At 41.5% G+C, this 21,134-nt stretch overlaps 1 protein-coding gene across 1 annotated transcript in view; it reads left to right on the forward strand.

Moving 5' to 3' along the window:
* LOC126267206 (dnaJ homolog subfamily C member 17) overlaps positions 1 to 19,846 on the forward strand; it is a 52,784-nt gene extending 32,938 nt beyond the window's left edge. Inside the window, exons 6-7 of the mRNA XM_049972178.1 lie at positions 2,757 to 2,969; positions 19,208 to 19,846. Coding sequence (XP_049828135.1) covers positions 2,757 to 2,969; positions 19,208 to 19,333 — 339 coding nt within the window. The 3' untranslated portion in view covers positions 19,334 to 19,846. The remainder of the gene's footprint in view (positions 1 to 2,756; positions 2,970 to 19,207) is intronic.
* Positions 19,847 to 21,134: the final 1,288 nt, after the last annotated feature.

The following is a 21,134-nucleotide window of genomic DNA, read 5'->3' on the forward strand; positions in this document are numbered from 1 at the left end:
ATTTTGGAAAAAGGAGAAAATGTTAAATTATTGTTGACATTGTACCATTTTTCTAACTGTCTTACTTGGAAAGATACAGGAAGGAGTCACAAGTGTGCACCTTTTTGCAGTATTGTTGACTGTTAGATTGTTTCATTAGTGAAATACGTCAGCAGTGGATTGGGCAACAGTTGTGATTATTTCTTATTTTGCTGTTTTGGAAAACCGAAAGTTGTTTCATTGAGACTTGTGAATGGTAAATAAAGTGAGAAACAATGATTAAAAGGATGAGTCAGTGCAGAATCCAAGTGATATCATGTTTCATTTAGAAAAGAAAGCATTGAAATTGAAGTAAATGAGTTAACAGAACTGTTGAAGAGATCTGTATTGTCAGCAGTCAGAACAGCTTCTGTGATACAGAACAACCAAAGAAGTCAATGAAAATGGAGGCATAGCACACCAGTTGCGTTGAAAGATAATGTGATTGTCGTAGGTGTGCAAATTCAAAGGACGGGAATACAGAGGATCTGATTATTCAAAATTGGTGAGTAGAACCCATTTATCTGTCTTTATAGTTGATTACTATGTTTGATTGTGATATACTATTGTTTATTTCATCTCACGGCATTCGTCATTGACGAGAACAAACATCACACTGAATACAGTGGATGTGGTAAATTAAAGAAATAATTAGGAATTGGTGCAGGTCAAAGATGATTTGAACACATGAATCCATGCAAACCAAAAAATAAAATAACGAATGATGAACACATTATGAAGCTTCATGAAATAGTAGTTTGGGACAGTGATGCCCCATTGTACATATTAGAGAAGACAATGCTGGCTGTTCACTGTTATTGTCTAGTGCGCTTGACGGTCATGAGTGGAAACAGTCAAAATAGTTAGAAGGCAGTAATGATTTAAGGAGTTGCACTAGTGAGTATACACTGAATTGAAAAGACTGCAGAGATGGCTTGACTTCGAAAAGTGATATGTTGTTTATGCTAGTCGACCTGTAGTTGCTTTTAGAAGTTCTAGTTAATATAGTATCCTACACTGGAATATTTTAGGATAACCATGGGTAATGTTGCTGTTAATGATCAGTATATTCCCATAAGTGCTGAAAGGTGAACATACATTACATTAAATTAACTTTGCCTGTATGTGCTGGAATGATTTGAAAGCTACATTCTGACAAAAGCAAAGTAAATTTGTATGGCATGATTGACTGGGGTTGTCTTGAGGGATGTTCAGCGACTTGTTTGCAAGTTCTTTGAATTGGTCTGAGATAGTAGTTTGTGAACAATTCGGCTCACTGTGGAGAGAAAGTACACAATGGGGCAACACGTATTTGAATTGGATCAATAAGAAGCAGCTAAAATCCATGTTTTTCTGGGTAATGAGTTCAAGCACTCACTGGTAGTGACAAAACCGGGACAATATTCCAATCCTTGTTACTGAAGTGGGCCAGATTGAATGTCCGTTTTTGTGCGGAGTGGCTTCTTCTGTCGACTGATTTATTTTCTCTTGCATGGAATTGTGATTGTTGAGAAATTTCGCTGGCCGGAGTGGCCGAGCAGTTCTAGGCGCTACAGTCTAGAACCGCGCGACCCCTACGGTCGCAGGTTCGAATCCTGCCTCAGGCGTGGATGTGTATGATGTCCTTAGGTTAGTTAGGTTTAAGTAGTTCTAAGTTCTAGGGGACTGATGACCACAGCAGTTAAGTCCCATTTGAACCACATCAGAAATTTCAGAGGGACATCACAGATTTACACAAATAAAGAGGAGAATTTCTTTTTAAAGGCAGGAATACTTCTGTGCAACATATTTCATCAGCTAGTATTGCGTAATATCCAAGGAAAGAGGCGATCATCAAGGTTCCCGAACCCCAGATTTATTGAATGTATACGCTGGTTAGTTTGCCTAGACCTCTCCCACTTTTCCTTCAAAAGATGCAGGTTACTGTTAAGACAATTGATACAAATATTATGAGGCAGTGCTCCATCATCTTTTGGGCATGTAACTGGGATATTATTATTTCTTATTCCAACAGTTTAGCTGACGGCCTTACAGACATTCTCATGGTGAGTCACTTTCAAGGTTTTTAAATCACTTTACACAGTATTGTTGAGTAAACTTGGATGCATCAGGGATAACACTATTGGTAACAAGAGCATCAAGTCATAGATGAATCTTTATGCATCTAAGATCAAAACAGTGCAAGCACAGAGTCATCGCAATGTTCATCTGTGTTTGCTTTGTTTTAATCGTATCTAGATTGACACTTTTGTTACCAACAATGTTCTCTCTGATGCATATGCATTTACTTCACAGTATTGTGCAAGTGATTTAAAAATCTTAACAAGCAGCCGTGAGAATGGCTTTAAGGTTATGAACCATAAATATCAGAACAGGAATTAATAATACCCTGGATGCATGCCTGTAAGATAATGGAATATTCAATCCCCTGAGAAAACTCCAAGAAACATATTCATTAGGCGGATTATGCTGTTTAATGATAGCAAATTCCTTACTAATGATTGAGTAAAGCCATCATTTCTAAAATTGACATCTTTGGTGGAAAAGTCTGTACAATGTATTTTTCCAGAGATATTATTTCACATTGTCTTCATCAGCACAATATTTGCAACAGGTAATCTATAGTAGTGTTTGGTTGTAATTACCCTCATTTCATGTTCATAATTATGCCTATGTTTTATTTCCTTGATTTTTCACATTATTTGTTTTAAAATCCAACAACAAAATTCTCTTTTTAGATCATGGCACAGAAATATGAAAAGGGCCTTACTTCAAACCCTCTAATTGTAGAGTGGCTTACGCAGCCACACAATGAAGAGGATGTCACTACAGTACCATCTTCGCAATTTTCTACAACAGAAAGCACTGAGAGACATGGACTGTTTCCTTCAATGAACACTGGAGGTGCTATGTCTTCTGGTTCTTATGCTCACTCCTCACCAAGTCCAATGGTAATTACATGTTTTTTATGTAAAATATTTCAGTAGTAAAATCCATGGAACACCATGCTACTAATTTGGAAAAAAAAAATTGAACGTTAATTAGCTCATAAAATTATATATGCTGTACCACTTTTGTTGTTAATGTATGTATTTTGAGGAAATGGAAATTGAGCTGAAATATAGGAAGACTAGTTTCCAGCTCAGTTTCCATTTCCTCAAAATATAGGAAGACTCTCCTCAGGGAGTCATACCTAGTGATTATGTGGCTGGCGACCACGGGGCCCCGAGCTGAGTCCTGGCATTGCTTCCACTTACTTATGCCAGGCTCCTCACTTTTATCTTTCCTATCTGACCACCCTCGGCTAGTTCTTATTCTTTTCTGACCCTGACACTATTAGGTTTCGAGGGCTAGGGGTCTTTCATTTTCTAACCTATACTTCTCATGCAGTGTCTGACCCGGAGCGGGCAGCTGCAAAAGGCCTCTGTATCCCGTGTTGGGGGCGGCCTCCAGAACTGTAGAAGGAAATGGAATACCACCACAGATTATCTTCCCTGCATAATGCAGTCTCCATTTTATGCACAAAAATGGCTTCCTCTCATGTTAAATCAGTGTCCGGAGGTAAAATAGTCCACCATTTGTATCTCCGGGAGGGGGCGGACAACTTGAAAGGAGGCAAAAAATCAGAACGAAAATTGGTACCTGGAATGTTAGAACGCTGCTACAAGCAGGAAAACTAGAAAACCTTAAAAGAGAGATGGAAAAGAATCATATGGACCTCGTAGGAGTTACTAAGGTAAGATGAAATGGACATAAATAGTTGCAGTCAGATGAATATGTGTTGTACTACTCAGGAGGAGAAGTAAAATGAATGAATGGAGTAGGAATGATTATGACAAAGGAATTGGCTAAATGTGTGGAATATGTAGACTATGGAAATGACCAGGTTATTGGTGTAAGGCTAAAAGGAGCACAAAAAGATTACTGATTGTCCAGGTGTATATGCCATCTTCAGAACATGATGACCAAATTGTAGAGGAAACTTACAATGTAATGGAGAATAATGGACAAAAATAAAAAATGCTGCAAAATAGTAATGGGAGACTGGAACTCCATTGTGGGGAAAAGGGAAAGAGGGAAACATAGTAGGCAGTCATGGTCTTGGAAAGAGAAATGTTAAAGGTGAATGCCTAATTGACTTCTGCAGGAAAAGGCAGCTGATAATGGCAAACACATGGTTTAAGAACCACAAGAGGAGACTCTACACTTGGAAATCACCAGGGGATAAATACATAAACTAAATCGATTTTATACTGGTTGAAGAAAGATGCAGGAATGGAATCAAGAAGATGCACACATTACCAGGTGCAGATATTAATAGTGACCACAACTTACTTCTGGCAGAAATAGAAATAAGAATGAAAAAACTGAAGAAGGCGACCATGGTGAAGAAGTGGGGTCTGGAGAAGATAAGATCCAACAAAGAACAAATTACAGAAATGCTGTCTCGGGAGTTTCTAAACACCTGATAATGCCAACAAGTACTGGAATATGCTGAAAGAAGGAATCATTAAAGCAGGACAGCAAAATATAGGTACGTAAAAGCGAAAAGTCAAAAAAACCGTGGGTCACACAAGAAATGATTTCCAATATGGAGGAGAGAAGAAAATTGAAAAACAAGAGCACTGAAGATGCAAGAAAGATATACCGAGGGTTAAATAACGAACTGCGAAGAGAAACAGAGCAGGCTAGGAAAAAATGGCTAAAAGATGAATGTGATGAAATTGAAGAACTGGACAGGAAGGGAAGATACGACTTATTGTACAACAGAGTAAAGACTATGACATGGGAACAAAACAGAGCAGGAAGTGCTACTATGGAAATTTTGAGTAAAGACGAAGAGGTAGTATACAAAGATCGTGACAATGCCCTCCAGAGATGGGAAGAATATCTAAAAGAGCTATATGATACAAATAGCAAACCAGAAACTCTGGAACTTGAATCACACAACAGCGTAAGTGATGACGAGAAAGTACCAACCATCATAATGGAAGAAATAAAGTCTGCCATAGGTGCAATGAAAGATGGCAAAGCGGTAGGTACAGATACAATACTGGGAGAAATAGTAAAATGCTTGAACCAAGATGGAATAAGAGAAATATTGAGATTATATGACAAAGGTGTAGAAATTGGAGGAAGAAGAGAAGGGTGTTTGAGGTTTGCTGATGACATGGTCCTTCTAGCCATAGGGGAAAAAGAATTACAGGATTTGGTGGACACCATTGAAACTAATGGAAAAAGATATGGAATGAAAATTAACACAAATAAAACAAAAGCATTGGCACTTGGAGGAAATAAGGAAATAAAAATTATGCTGAATGGAGAAATACTAAAACAGGTGCAACATTTTAAGTATCTTGGAAGCAGGATAGACACCGACTGGAAGTGCGTCACAGAAAGTAAAACAAGGATAGCAATGGCAAAAGAGGTGTTTTAGAAGAAAAGGAGAATTTTCTGCAGCAGTCTGGACAGAGAACTCAGGAAGACTTTTAAAATGTCTGGTTGGAGTGTTGTTCTATATGACACTGAAACATGGACTATGAGGAAGAAAGATAGAAAAAGGCTGGAGGCTTTTGAGATCTGAACATGGCAGAGGATGGAAAGAATAAGTTGTATGGACAGAGTAAAAAATGAAGAGGCGCTGAGAAGAGTGGGAGAGAAAAGACAGTTAATAGATGTAATAAAGAGAAGAAAAAGAAATTGAATTGGGCATATATTAAGAAAGAATGGCAGACTGATAAAAACAGTTTTAGAAGGTTATGTAGGAAGGAAAAGGAAGCCAGGAAGGCAGAGATTCCAGATATTGGATGACATGATGGACAGTAGAACACACAGCAGCCTTAATAATTAAATAGTGCTATGCTGCCACTTTAATGACATACACATTAATTTACACTGAATTTGTGAATTGCTACACACTGTCTGTAGAGAAGAGATTGTGTGTTGTATTGCTGGACAAAGTTCACATTGACGCGCAGAAGTCGTGTTGAGTTGTTAAACCTGCAGACAGAACACTTGAACACTGCAGCTTAATATATAGAGCAGTCGATAGTATCTTATTCCACATGGTGGCATCAGCAGTACAAAAACTGCAGTGTCTTCTACTGTGTTTTAATAGTTTAAAGTCCCTCTTAATGATCCTGAAAGGTATAAATAATAGCACGAGGAAAGCCCCATACACCTTCCATTGCCTTTACAGTAGTTAGTCGAAGAACTGCATATAATAATGCTTATCAGTCATTACTTTCAGGAGTTCTCAGGTCTACTGTAGGTGCCGACAGCCCCATGGAACTTAATGTGGTAAACATTGTCTGGGGCTTAATTGTAAAATGTAAACTTTCACGGCCGGAACTGTCATGATTAATAAAATTCTTTTCCAGGCTATTATGCCGTGGTCTGATGGATTTCGCATTGTAAACCAACGTTTCGTCCCCATCTGCGGAGGACATCTTCAAGGGGGTTCGTGGCTTCTGTGCAACCCCCTTGAAGATGTCCTCCGCAGATGGGGACGAAACGTTGGTTTACAATGCGAACTCCATCAGACCACGGCATAATAGCCCGGAAAAGAATTTTATTAATCATTGTCTGGGGCGTTTTTGGGAATGTTCCGCATTTTCCATAGCTGATGTAAGAACTGTCTCACCACTGTTTCTAGCTTCTTTTTTCCTTCTTTCTTCATTCACCTTCTCCTATCCTTCCTCCACTTCAGCGTTCGGGGCCCCTCTTTTTCTTCTACCTCCCTGGGCACTCCTGAAGACCAGCCCACACATCTGGCATGTAACAGGTGACAGGGTAATGCGTAATTCCCAACCCCAGGTCAACAGGTATGGTTCACAAGTGCCCCCTGGTACAGCCCACATAGGGGTGATTGCCTGAGCTGCTATCTCCACAAATTGCCAGTTGGACCCTTTGAAGGATTTTCGGGAGGTGTGAACAATCACCAATCACCTGATGCACCAACCTCCCCCCCTCCCTCATTGGTGAGTGTTCATCGGAGGTGATGGCATCATCTGGAGTACCCCGGGGAAGTGTGGTAGGTCCATTGTTGTTTTCTATGTACGTAAATGATCTTTCGGATAGAGTGAATAGCAATGTGTGGCTGTTTGCTGATGATGCTGTGGTGTACAGGAAGGTCTTGTCGTTCAGTGACTGTAGGAGGATACCAGATGACTTGGGCAGGATTTGTGATTTGTGATTGGTGTAAAGAACGGCAGCTAACTCTAAATATAGATAAATGTAAATTAATGCAGATGAATAGGAAAAAGAAACCTGTAATGTTTGAATACTCCATCAGTAGTATAGCGCTTGACACAGTCACGTCGATTAAATATTTGGGCGTAACATTGCAGAGCGATATGAAGTGGGACGAGCATGTGATGGCAATTGTGGGGAAGGCGGATAGTCATCTTTGGTTCATTGGTAGAATTTTGGGAAGATGTGGTTCATCTGTAAAGGAGACTGCTTATAAAACACTAATACGACCTATTCTTGAGTACTGCTCGAGCATTTGGGATCCCTATCAGATCGGATTGAGGGAGGACATAGAAGCAATTCAGAGGCGCACTGCTAGATATGTTACTGGTAGGTTTGATGAAAGAAGGTTGTATACATGGAAGAATCCTGGAGACACTAAAAGGTATCAGATATATTATATAATGGTAAGACAGAGATTTAGGAACCAGGTTTTAAATTGTAGGACATTCCCAGGGGCAGATGTGGACTCTGACCACAATCTATCGGTTATGAACTGTAGATTACAACTGAAGAAATTGCAAAAAGGTGGGAATTTAAGGAGATGGGACCTGGATAAACTGAAAGAACCAGAGATTGTACAGAGTTTCAGGGACAGCATAAGGGATAATTGACAGGGATGGGGGAAAGAAATACAGTAAAAGACGAATGGGTAGCTCTAAGGGATGAAGTACTGAAGGCAGCAGAGGATCAAGTAGGTAAAAAGACAAGGGCTAGTAGAAATCTTTGGGTAGCAAAAGAAATATTGAATTTAACTGATGAAAGGAGAAAATATAAAAAATGCAGTAAATGAAGCAGGCAAAAAGGAATACAAATGTCTCAAAAATGAGATTGACAGGAGGTACAAAATGGCTAAGCAGGCATGGTTAGAGGACAAATGTAAGGATGTAGAGGCTTATCTCACTAGGGGTAAGATAGATACAGCCAACAGGAAAATTAAAGAGACCTTTGGAGAAATGAGAGCCACTTGTATGAATATCAAGAGCTCAGATGGAAACCCAGTTCTAAGCAAAGAGGGGAAAGCAGAAAGGTGGAAGGAGTATATAGAGGATCTATACAAGGGCGATGTACTTGAGGACAATATTATGGAAATGGAAGAGGATGTAGATGAAGATGAATTGGGAGATACGATACTGCGTGAAGAGTTTGACAGAGCACTGAAAGACCTGAGTCGAAACAAGGCCCCAGGAGTAGACAACATTCCATTGGAACTACTGACGGCCTTGGGAGAGCCAGTCCTGACAAAACTCTACCATCTGGTGAGCAAGGTATAAGAGACAGGCGAAATACCCTCAGACTTCACGAAGAATATAATAATTCCAATCCCAAAGAAAGCCGGTGTTGACAGATGTGAAAATTACTGAAGTATCAGTTTAATAAGTCACAGCTGCAAAATACTAATGCGAAACAAATACTAACAAAGAGATAGAGGGGCTGGCCAGTAGTTACCTCAGCTCAGTACAGCCAATAGATACACACAAAACAACCGAAAATTTACGTTCCAAGCTTTCAGAATAAATGTTCCTTCATCAGGGAGGATAGAGGGGAAAGAAAGGGAAGAAGGGAGAGTGGATTTAGTTACTCACAACCCAGGTTATGAAGCAACAGGGAAAGGAAAACAGGGAGGGTAGCAAGGATGGAGGCATGGTTGTCAGAGGGAAGCCAAAGATATTCTACTGCAAGTACTGTGCCAGCTTCAAACCAAAGAGGATGCATACAGAAGTAAAGAGGTGTATAGTATAAAGATAAACACAACTATGTAGAATGAAAATATGCGTGAATGGCTAAAGAGGAAAGGGAAAGAGGAGAAGACTGAAGAGTAAATGGGAGTGAGGTTGTTTAACGTAGGTTCAGTCCAGGGGGATGGTGGGATGAAAGGATGAGTTGGAGTGCAAGTTCCCATCTCTGCAGTTCAGAGGGACTGGTGTTGGGTGGGAGAAGCCAAATGGCACATGCAGTGTAGCAGGTTCCTAGGCGGACAGTTTGTCTGTGTCCGTTTATGCACTCAGCCAGTTTAGTTGTTGTCATACCGATGTAAAAAGCTGTGCAGTGCAGGCATGTCAGCTGATAAATGACATGTGTAGTTTCACACGTGGCCCTGCCTTGAATTGTGTATGTTTTACCAGTAGCGGGGCTGGAGTAGGTGATTGTGGGGGGATGCATGGAGCAGGTTTTGCAGCGGGGTCGGTTACAGGGGTAGGAACCGGTGGGCAGAGAACGTTGTCTGGGAATATTGTAGGGTTTAACAAGAATGTTACAGAGGTTAGGGGGGGTGACGAAAGGCAACTCTGGGTGGTGTGGGGAGAAGTTCGTCAAGGGATTATCTCATTTCAGGGGTTGACTTGAGAAAGTCATATCCCTGGCGGAGTAATTTGTTGATGTGTTCGAGGCCAGGATAATATTGGGTGACAAGGGGGATGCTTCTGTGTGGTCTGGGGGTAGGAACATTGTTGTTGGACGGGGAGGCATGTATTGCTCGGGAGATCTGTTTGTGGACAAGGTCTGCAGGATAGTTGCGGGAGAGGAAAGCACTGGTCAGGTTATTGGTGTAATTGTTGAGGGATTCGTCACTGGAGCAGAAACGTTTGCCATGAATACCTAGGCTGTAGGGAAGGGAGCGTTTGATGTGGAATGGATGGTGGCTATCAAAGTGAAGGTACTGTTGCTTGTTTGTGGGTTTGATATGGACAGAGGTGTGGATGTGAGCTTCAACAAGATGAAGGTCAACATCCAGGAAGGTGGCTTGGGTTTTGGAGAAGGACCAGGTGAAATTCAGATTCAAAAAGGAGTTGAGGTTATGGAGGAAATTAAGGAGTGTTTCTTCACCATGAGTCCAGACCACAAACATGTCATCTATAAACCTATATCAAGCCAGGGGAAGCAGCTGTTGGGTCTTCAGGAAAGCCTCCTCCATGCGGCCCATGAAGAGGTTGGCATAGGACGGAGCCATCCTGGTTCCCATGGCTGTTCCCCTGATTTGTTTGTAGGTCTGGCCTTCAAAAGTGAAGTAATTGTGGGTGAGGATGAAGTTGCTAAGTGTGATAAGGAACGAGGTTTTTGGAAGATCTTCGGGTGGGCGTTGGGAGAGGTAGTGCTGAAGGGCAGAGAGACCATGGGTATGTGGGATGTTTGTATAAAGGGATGTAGCATATATGGTGACAAGAAAGGGTTCAGGTGGGAGAGGAGTAGGAATGGATTTGAGGCATTCTAGGAAGTGGTTTGTGTCTTTGATGTCTGATGGGGCTTTGAAGCCTGCTACAATGGGACGGCCAGGATGGTGGTCTTTGTGGATTTTGGGTAATAGGTAGAAGGTAGGGGTATGTGGTTCAGGTGAAGTGAGTAAGTCTATGGAAGCCGTTGTGAGGCCTTGTGAGGGACCTTGGATTTTTAGGATTTTCTGCAGCTCAGTCTGGATGGAGGGAATGGGATCCTGGGTAACAGCTTTGTAGGTTGAGGTGTCTGAGAGTTGACGCAGTCCTTCTGCCACATGCTCCACACGGTCAAGTACCACAGTTGTGGAGCCTTTATCCGCCAGGAGGATGACAATAGAACGGACTGTTTTCAGCTCCTTAATGGCATGGGATTCAGCTAGGGTGATGTTGGGGGTTGTCGGGATGTTCTTCAAGCAGGACTGGGAGGCAACACTGGATGTGAGGAATTCCTGAAATGTCTGCAAGGGATGGTTTTGGGGGAAGGGAGGAGGATTCCTTTGAGAAGGCGGTCGGAACTGTTCTAGACAAGGTTCAACACTGGGTCTAGTATTTGGGGGCTGGGTAGTGAAGTGATATTTCCAGTTGAGGTTCCGGGTGAATGAGAGGAGATCTTTAACCAGGGCAGTATGGTTGAATTTAGACGTGGGGCTAAAGGTTAAGCCTTTTGATAGAACAGATATCTCTGGAGGAGAGAGGGATCTGGATGAGAGGTTTAGAACTGAATTGGGACTGGTGATATGTGGCATTTGACTGTGGTTATAGTTGAGATTTGGTCTGTGTGGGGTATGTGCTGGGATAGGAAGATTGAGTAGGGTGGCTAGGCTAGATTTGTTGGCTATGAGGGGGGGTTTGTTGAAGGTTCTGTTGTGGTTGGTGTTTGTGAGGGATAGGGAGAGGGACCCCACTTCTTAGGTGTTGCACTAGTACTGTGGATAGTTTTTTCAGGTGGTGTGTGGCATGGAACTCAAGTTTGCACCTGGCTTCTAGGATCATGTTCCTGAGTGTGTTCTCCAAGCAAGGGTTTGAGATGTGCAGAGAGATAGGAGCTGTTGGGAGTGGTGGTTACATGAAGTAGTGTAGAGATTCAGGACAAGTTGGGTAAGGGCTAAGGATTGAAGGTTCTGGAAGTCCAGGAGAGACTGGTGGAAGGAGGAATTGCACCCAGAGATGGGAACTTTTAAGGTAGGTCCTTTAGGAGTAATTTCAAAGGTTAAGCAGGACCGGAGGAAAAGTATGTAGGATTGCAGTTTGGCTACGGTGAATGCATGTTTCCGGAATGAGTGTAAATAATGTGGTATAGAATTAGGGTCCATAGTGGGTAACTGGTGGGTAGGGAAATTAAATAACTAAAGTTAAAATAGTAATCATAAGAAGGAATAAAACACGGAAGGAAGGATGAGAAAGAAAGAAATGGTGTTGGTAATGTTCAATGCCAAAGGAAGACCACTAAATAAGAAAAATATGGAAAAGGTTGACCAGACCATGCAAGTAAGTCCAGATCAGGGGAAAAGAACACACGTTGCTCAAAAACAGAGATAGCGAGTGGCGTAAAAAAGGTCGCGCGTGCTGCAAAAAAGATCGTGTGTGCACCCACCAGTATCATCCATTTCCGTCAATTTAGTGTTGCTGGTGATATTTTTGTGCCATTGGCTATCTTTCTCTGCCACAGGAAGATTTTTTTGGAACATTTCTGCGCCACCCGCAAACTTTTTAGCGGCACGCGTAATCTTTTTTGCAGCACTTAAAGTAGTAAGGAGTTTTGCTATTTGGGGAGCAAAATAACTGATGATGGTCGAAGTAGAGAGGATACAAAATGTAGACTGGCAATGGCAAGGAAAGTGTTTCTGAAGAAGAGAAATTTGTTAACATTGAGTATAGATTTAAGTGTCAGGAAGTCGTTTCTGAAAGTATTTGTATGGAGTGTAGCCATGTATGGAAGTGAAACATGGACAATAAATAGTTTGGACAAGAAGAGAATAGAAGCTTTCGAGATGTGGTGCTACAGAAGAATGTTGAAGATTAGGTGGGTAGATCACGTAACTAATGAGGAGGTATTGAATAGGATTGGGGAGAAGAGAAGTTTGTGGCACAACTTGACTAGAAGAAGGGATCGGTTGGTAGGACATGTCCTGAGGCATCAAGGGATCACAAATTTAGCATTGGAGGGCAGCTTGGAGGGTAAAAATTGTAGAGGGAGACCAAGAGATGAATACACTAAGCAGATTCAGAAGGATGTAGGTTGCAGTAGGTACTTGGAGATGAAGGAGCTTGCACAGGATAGATTAGCATGGAGAGCTGCATCAAACTAATTTTGCTGCCACCAACTTACATTTTGCGGAAAGACCACAAAGAAAAGATAAGAGAGATTAGGGCTCGTACAGAGGCTTATAGGCAGTCATTTTTCCCTCGTTCTGTTTGGGAGTGGAACAGGGAGAGAAGATGCTAGTTGTGGTACCAGATACTCTCTGCCACACACCGTATAGTGGATTGTGGAGTATGTATGTAGATGTAGATGATCTTTGCAGTCCTCATTCGCCAGATGTAAAAGGAATGAAATTCCCTATTCAAAGACCCTTCTAGGTGCACCACTGTTCCTCATGGTTTCATACTGAAGTTGGTCTGTCCTTTGCAACGGTAAATCTGTTTCTGATTCAGGAAAGTGTTTATGCAATTGCTGGCCCTGTGAAATCCTGCTCTCATTTGCACAATGACACTTTGCTTTTGGAGACTACTTCTGATTCTCAAGCACAACTGCTTACAGCTTCATTCCTCCATGGCTGTCCTGTTCGTGTCGAGGCCCATAGAACTCTGAATTCTTCCCATGGCGTTATTTACGCTATGCTGCTCATTGGTCCGACCAAAGCATAAATCCAAACGTACCTCTCTCATCAGGGTGTCTGTGCCATCCATCCAGTGAATAAAATGGTAGTTGCATCCTTAAAGCCCACACACTTTTCTCATCTTTGATAGAGTAGTGCTTCCATCCAAGATCAAAGCAGACTATGAAGTTATCACAGTCCAACTGTACATTTTGAACCCTGTCTACTGTTACTAGTGTCATCATTTCAACCACACTCAAATGTCTTGTCGACATCTGGCCAAATGTGTAACTTATGCTAGGGATGTGCTCAAGGGCGACTGTCTGCCCCCTCCTCCGTGCTGTATGAACTGCAATGGCGACCATGCTGCCTGTTCTCAAGATTGTCCCATGTATGTTGATGAGCAGGCTGTCCAGGAGTAAAGGAAAAGGAAAAAGTGCCTTACCTGATCACTCCCAAGTTATTGGCTAGTCGGAAACCCTGCGTTCTACTGTCTGGCACTTACAGTACTGTTCTTGTGACACTTCGCTCTATGAAGGACATGGCCATGCAGACATGCAGCCTCAAATTCAGCACTGAGGTTGTGAAATTGTCCAATGTCATAGTAGCATCGCTGTCTTCCTGTCCAGCCATGCACCAAACACAGTAAACGTTAACCTCCCAGAGCAAAGTCACCAACTACACAACTGGCAGGCTGCGAAGGACAGAAAGAATACTCCTGTGAAGACGTCCTCCATCCATTCACCCAACAAACATCTGAGGCTTCCTCTGCCAACCAGAAAGGCTCCAAGAATTCATACAAAGGCAAACGCTCTTCTCCTTCGCCAACACGGAGGTCCTCTTTTAGGGTGTCACCACACGATACCCTCGCCCACCAACCTCCATGTTACCAGTGCAAACCGCCAACCATTTTTCTGCCCTGGACTCCACAGATTGACAGAGGAAAGTGCCAATGCATCTGTAGATCTCATGGAGCAGGATCCTCAAGTCTCTGCACCCTGCAGCAGACAGTCTTTGAAGGCTGGCATGCGGCAGTTGCTGAGGTGAGCCCCCTTCATTTTTTCCCTCCTCCCCTTTCCTTGTTATGACTGTCCTTCAATGGAATGTTCATGGCCTTCGTTCAAAGAGGCTTTATGGCTGCTCTTAGACTCCCAGCATCTGCTTGTTCTCTGCCTCCAGGAAACAAAATTATGTCTTCACAATCTCTTTGAGCTCTTGCATTTCTTCCCGGTCTGTTTTGATCTTCCTCTTGAGGATGGTATTCCACCTCATTGGGAAGTCGTGCAGCTCATACAGAATGACATTTACAGTCAACCCACTTCCCTGATTACCCGCCTTCAAGCTATTGCAGTTCGCCTTTTCCTTCCTCACTTGAACTTTTCCCATTGTACTGTTTACATCCATCTTTCATTCGATGTCACCACGGCAAACTTTCTTCATCATATTGGGCAGGCACCTGACCCATTTCTGCTGCTCGGTGATTTTAATGTGCACCATCCCCATTGGGGTCCTCCCAGGATGTGTCCAAGCAATGCCCTCTTGGCTGACCTCAATCATCTTAACCTTCTCTACCTTAACAGAGGAGCACCCAAATTCCTTTCAGACTCCTCGCACACCTATTCCTATTTGCACCCATCCCGCACTGCCCAACTTGCCCATCATCTTGGGTGGTCTGTTCTCTCCGACACATACTTGATCGACTATTTCCCAGGTGCTATCCATTTGCTGACTCCTACCCCACCTACGTGCACACCCAAATGGCAGCTTACTAAGGCTGACTGGAGTCCTTACTCCTCCCTTATGACCTTTGACAAACAACATTTTCCCAGTTGTGATGACCAGATGGAATATCTAATAAACACTGTTTACTGCCACAAAACGTTCCGCTCCTCATACTTCCTCTGTACCATGCCATGCCGTGTCCCGGTCCCTAGCTGGACTGAGGCATGCCATGAGGCAATTCACATGCAGAGAAATGCTGTCCGTGTTTTTAACCGTTATCCTACGATGGCAAACTGCATTCATTATAAACAGCTGCGTGCACAGTGTCATCATGTTTTAGGTATGGCAAAAAAAAAAGCCATCTGGATTTAATTCACTAGGTCTTTTAACAGTTCCACTCCCTCTTCCAGCGTGTGGGCCAAACTCTGGCAGGTCCCTGGGACTAATATCTATTCCCCAATTTCCAGCCTGACAGTAGCAGACAATGTCATAATGGACCCTATTGCTGTCTCCAATACCTTGGGCTGCAATTTTGTGGACATTTCAAGCTCCTCCCACTATCACCTGCCTCCCTTCATTAGAAGTGAGCGGAGAATCCCCTCCTCTTCTCAGAATTAAGAGTGCTGTAATGCCATCTTTACTATGAGATAGCTAAATCATGCTAGCTAAATCGTGCTCTCTCGTCATCCCGATCCTCCGCCCCAGGCCAGACAATGTTCACATTCAGATGTTGCAGCACCTTTCCCTTGCAGGCAAACACTTTCTGCTTCATACATACAAGCACATTGGAGCAGAAGGTACATTTCCCAGACGCTGACATGAAGCGACTGTGATACACATACCTAAGAACAAACACCTTCCACTTCTCTCACCACCTCTGTTTTTGCAAAGTGATGGATCGTATGATTCATGCCTGCCTGCTATTGTGGCTCAAGTCATGCAATTTACTAACCACTACACAGTGTGGATTTGACTGTGCTGTTCTGCAGTTGACCGTCTCGTCACTTTATCCACACATGTCCTGAGTGGTTTTCTGTGGAAATCCCAGACTGTGGCCATGTTTCTTGATTTGGAGAAAGCATATGATACCTGCTGGAGGACTGATATCCTCCATTCTCTCTACACGTGGGACATCTGTGGCTGCCTGCCCTGTTCCTTCAGGAATTTTTAAAATACTGAGTTTTCAAGGTACATGTGAGTTCTGCCTTGTCGGACACCTTTATACAGGAAAACGGTGTCCCTTAGGGTTCCATCCTGAGCATCAACCTCTTTTTGCTATCGCCGTGAACCCTATCATGGCCTATCTCCTGCTGGGTATCTTCAACTCTCTTTTCATTGACAATTTTCCCATTTACAGTTCTCCATGGAATTGTCTCATTGAGCGGCATCTTCAGCAATGTCTTGCCCACTCATGGAGCATCGACAGTGGCTTTCGTTTTTCCACTGACAAAACCATTTGTATGAATTTCTGGTGGCGCAACTGCTTTCTTCCATCATCTTGGGCCTGTTACTCTTCTGTTCATTGAAACTATGAAATTCCTGGGACTCATGTTCGATAAGAAACTTTTTTGGTCCTCCCACTTGTCTTACCTGGTAGTCTGCTGTATGTGGTTCCTCAATGTCCTGTGTGTTTTCAGTGGTACTTCCTGGGGAGTAGATTGTACTACCCTCCTCCGTTTGTACCGGTCCCTTTTCGCTCCAAACTAGACTATGGGTGTTTCGTTTACGCACCTGCACATCCGTCCCTCCTACGCCATCTTAGTACTATCCACCATCGTGGCATCTGTTTGGCCACTGGCACCTTTTACACTAGCCCGGTTGAGAGTAGTAGAAGCTGCCAAACTACTGCCATGATTTTCTCCTCAGCAGATATGCATGCCGTTTGTCTGCTATGCATGACCACCCATCCTATGCCTTCCTAAATCACCAGTATGGGGCGTGTCCCTGTTCTCTTTACCTCCTGGAGTTCGCTTTCGGCTCTTGCTCCACGATCTTAATTTCCCAGTTGATGTGAGCCCTTCACCACCTTGGTTTCATGCAGTAGCCCATGTTCACCTTGGCCTTCATTCACTTTCTAAGGACACTACTCCAGCTCCGCTCTATTGCCTTCAGTTTCACGACCTTCGCATGGAACTTCACGATAGTACCTTTATGTACTCTGATGGCACTCTGACCGAGGTGTCGGGTGTACATTCTTCGCTGGCACCGACACTTTTTGGTTTTCGTATTTTATAGACCTTGCTCCACATCCCTGTTTTTAGCTGTCTTCTCTTCCATCGTTTGGGATTAACATGTAGTCATTTTTAACTCCTGTCTTTGTCTTCGTGTTCTACAGGTCTGGCATGGGTGCATATGACCCTAGTTGTTTTTGCGCCCTAAAATAAAACAAAACAAGATATAGGGTCACCTACATTATAACCAAATACTGGACACTTCTCTCACCTTCTCATTCTGTCATCATCTTCCTTTTAGCAAAGCCTATCCTACTTGATCTTTTCCTCCAGCTCTCAGGATCCTCGTACACCTACATTATTATTTGGCTATTCATCCAAGTTCAGGAGTGGTTCCCCAATCATTCCCTCTCCTATTTCTTCGTTGATTTCTTTCAGTCATTGCATGATAAAGCTTGTTTAGCACCATTTTGAATTCCATTACTTTTTCCTCTCAAATAGACTGCCTCCCTAGCAACAAGGACATTTTGAGATAAGAGAAAAAAACCAGACTTCATTACCCTTCAGACTTTTAATTTTACACTGGTCATTTTCTTAGTCATTATATTAATTACAAAATATCAACATGGAGTCTCCTGCACTGAATGAATAGCCAGCAAAATGGTCATGTCTTCATGTATCCAAAAAACTTTAGTCTCAGTCATACCAAAGGACAGTGCCTGGAAAATAGGAAGGAGACAAGCTGCAATCTAAAGACATAGACGATGGAAATCCTTTGAGAGAAAACTCGATTATATTGAGCTCTCTTTTTCATGCAGTGCCAAGCTTGTCCAGACCCTTTTTTCTTTAAACAAGATTTTAATAAACTGGTCTAATAATTTTTGGTACAGGGTAATGCTGCTGACATCAGTAAAAAAAGTGCATTAGAAAATCAATTATCTTGCTCCCATGCCATATAATTTCTCGAATTTGTAGGTGCAAAATGCAAACATCACTATAAAATGTGTAAGAAACTCAATACTTGTGCTCTCAAACCACAGTAATTTCTCTAACTTTGAGATGTGAGATGCAAGCTCCTCTCTTAAAACATGAATGACGCAAATCTGTAATATGTACTTAGCAGGTAGACTATAGTGTGTTTGATGAGATTTCAGAATTACTGCCATATCTTCAGTGACTTGACTATTAAAGCCTCATCCTCTCATACGGATGACAACCAAATTGCCATTTAATGGCAGAGGGCAGAAAAATTAATTTCTGGATAAATTGCTCGGCATTAAATGTGTAGCTTCAGGAGTGACACATCAGCTCTTGTTGTACCCCATCCCATCTGACTATCATCAATCACTCGCAACGATAACCCACTAGATTCTTCCCATATTTCACCTCTTTTGCATTCCTCCTTTCTGTGCATAGATGACCTGCTATCTCTCTCTCTCTCTCTCTCTCTCTCTCTCTCTCTCTCTCTCTCTCTCTCTCTCTGTGTGTGTGTGTGTGTGTGTGTGTGTGTGTGTGTGTGTTTTAAGATCAGTTTCTAACATTCCTGCAGAAGAACAAAGACTTCATAGTTAAACAGATGTTACAGCAGCTCATTCGTCTGGTGGTAGACTTCTAAGGGTAGTAAGGACCATATTATATTCTCTGTCTGTCTCTGAATATGCTTATTTAATGTGCTTTTAAAGGGCAGGGAAGGAAGCACACATGCTTACTTCCCAATCCAGAACACAAACCAAATACGATCAGCTTGTTGAATATTACACTGTCGGCTTATTTGTGTGTTAGTTATTACCATTAAATATTAACAGGTCTTGTACTATGCTATTTTTAATCTTTGTAACAAACTGTTGTAAGTATTGAAATTTAATAACAGAATCACATCCAGTTTTTTTAGTGTAGAATATTTGTGTTTTTAATTTGTTACTGTTTCAATTTGGCAGTTTGATGATGGATTTGCTGTCTTTGTTCCAGTCTCTTATACTTGATTATTTACATAATCTAACACATCTTCTTTCAGAGTCACATGAAAGTCACTGGCTCAGACTTTGAAAGCTTGGTGCTCCGCAAAATGAAACAAGCCGAAGAAAGAAAGAAACTTGCTGAGAAAATGCAAAAAGAAGAACTGGATAATGAGGATGTATGATAGAATGTCGTGCATGAAGTTTACCTCAGAATTCCATAAAATATGTACTACTGTATGTTTTATGGATCTGAGTGGAAAAACTGTAATTAGATAAAAAGTTAATACTCACTAAGTATATAAATTGACAGTAGTTATAACAGTGCCAAAACATAAGAAGTAAATATCTGATGGTCTGCACCAATGATTCCTTCTTTGGAAACTGGAAGAGGAAAAAACAGAAAACGGACAATTTTTCCTCTTGTCTCACTCCCCACGGGTGTTAAATACCAATCTTTTTACCACTCATACATTATTTTTACCCTTGATCTTATGCTTATCTTGTGGTGAAAGGACATTTGGTCTTAAAAGCTGAGAATTCTCATTTAGCATATCATTGTGGACAATGCCTTAATTTTGTCATTTAGTGGGTATAACTATTTTATCTATCTTAGCTAGTGTATATATTTTGTAATTTGTAAAGATGTGATTGTATATTTCAATATTTAATGCTGAATAAATAATACTTGGTTTGTATTTCGTTTGCTTATTTTTACAGTTTTCAAACTTTGATCAGTTTCAATTAAATTTTTCATTAAAACAAATTACTGAAATGCCACTTTTCAAACAAAAATTATTGAAGCACAGTATGCTGTCTCATACTCAAGAAATTTTTATAGGTTTCTACCATCACATATATATTTTACATCCAGTATGTAACTGCTGAGCAAGGTGGTGCAGTGGTTAAGACTCTGAATCTACATTTGTGGTTAGTTAACTCAAGTTCTTACGAGACCATTCTGTGTTATGTTGCCCACTGTTTCCTTAAATCTCTTCAGCTAAATGCTGAAATAGTCCCCCAAAATATCAGTGGCTAATTTCCTTCCTCATCTGTGACAAAATGGGATAATTCTCCATTAAGAATAATCTCATTGTCAATAACATGTTAAACCTTGAAGAAAATACGCAATTCCAAAATTCTTATTTAATCTCTATAATTTATAAGGAAAAAAATTAATCCTATCATTACTTTTCTCAGTTTATTGCAATATAATTACAACAGAAAGGAACAGTCTTCATTGACACAAAAAAGAAGTATATCTGTAGTAGAAGGGTTTTTACAAGTAACCCTTATTACGCCCCCCCCCCCCCCCCCCCCCCCGAGAAATAATGAAAGAGAAATTGGATAAATTATTGACAGTTGATTGATTAACGTATACCAGGGCATTTAAATACTAGATATGGGTTTTGTTTGTGACATCACTGTACATTACATACCTAATGAATTAACTCTTTAAAAATTAATTTCTTTCATGGTCTCATTCACAGAAAAGAATATGAGTGAAATGATTTACATTCTACACTTCCGTTGTACGTTGTGAAACCAAACTACTGCCAGTAGATTGCAGACATGTAGAAACCTATGACGCTGAAGATGCAAAGTTAGTTGTTCTTGCTGATGATACAAGTATAATAATAACATCCAAAAACCAAGAACTAAGTGATGTAATTGTAAATGATGTTTTTCACAAAATTATTAAGTGGTTCTCAGCAAACGGACTCTTTAAATTTTTATAAAACACAGTATATACAGTTCCGTACAGTAAATGGCACAACTCCTGTAATAAATATAGACTTTGAACAGAAGTCTGTAGCTAAGGTAGAATTTTCAAAATTTTTAGATGTGTCCATTGATGAGAGGTTAAACTGGAAGCAACACATTGATGGTCTGCTGAAACGTCTGAGTTCAGCTACGTATGCTATTAGGGTTATAGCAAAGTTTGGTGATAAGAATCTCACTAAATTAGCTTACTATGCCTACTTT

The sequence above is a fragment of the Schistocerca gregaria genome, chromosome 4 (assembly GCF_023897955.1).
Source record: "Schistocerca gregaria isolate iqSchGreg1 chromosome 4, iqSchGreg1.2, whole genome shotgun sequence".
NCBI lineage: Eukaryota > Metazoa > Arthropoda > Insecta > Orthoptera > Acrididae > Schistocerca > Schistocerca gregaria.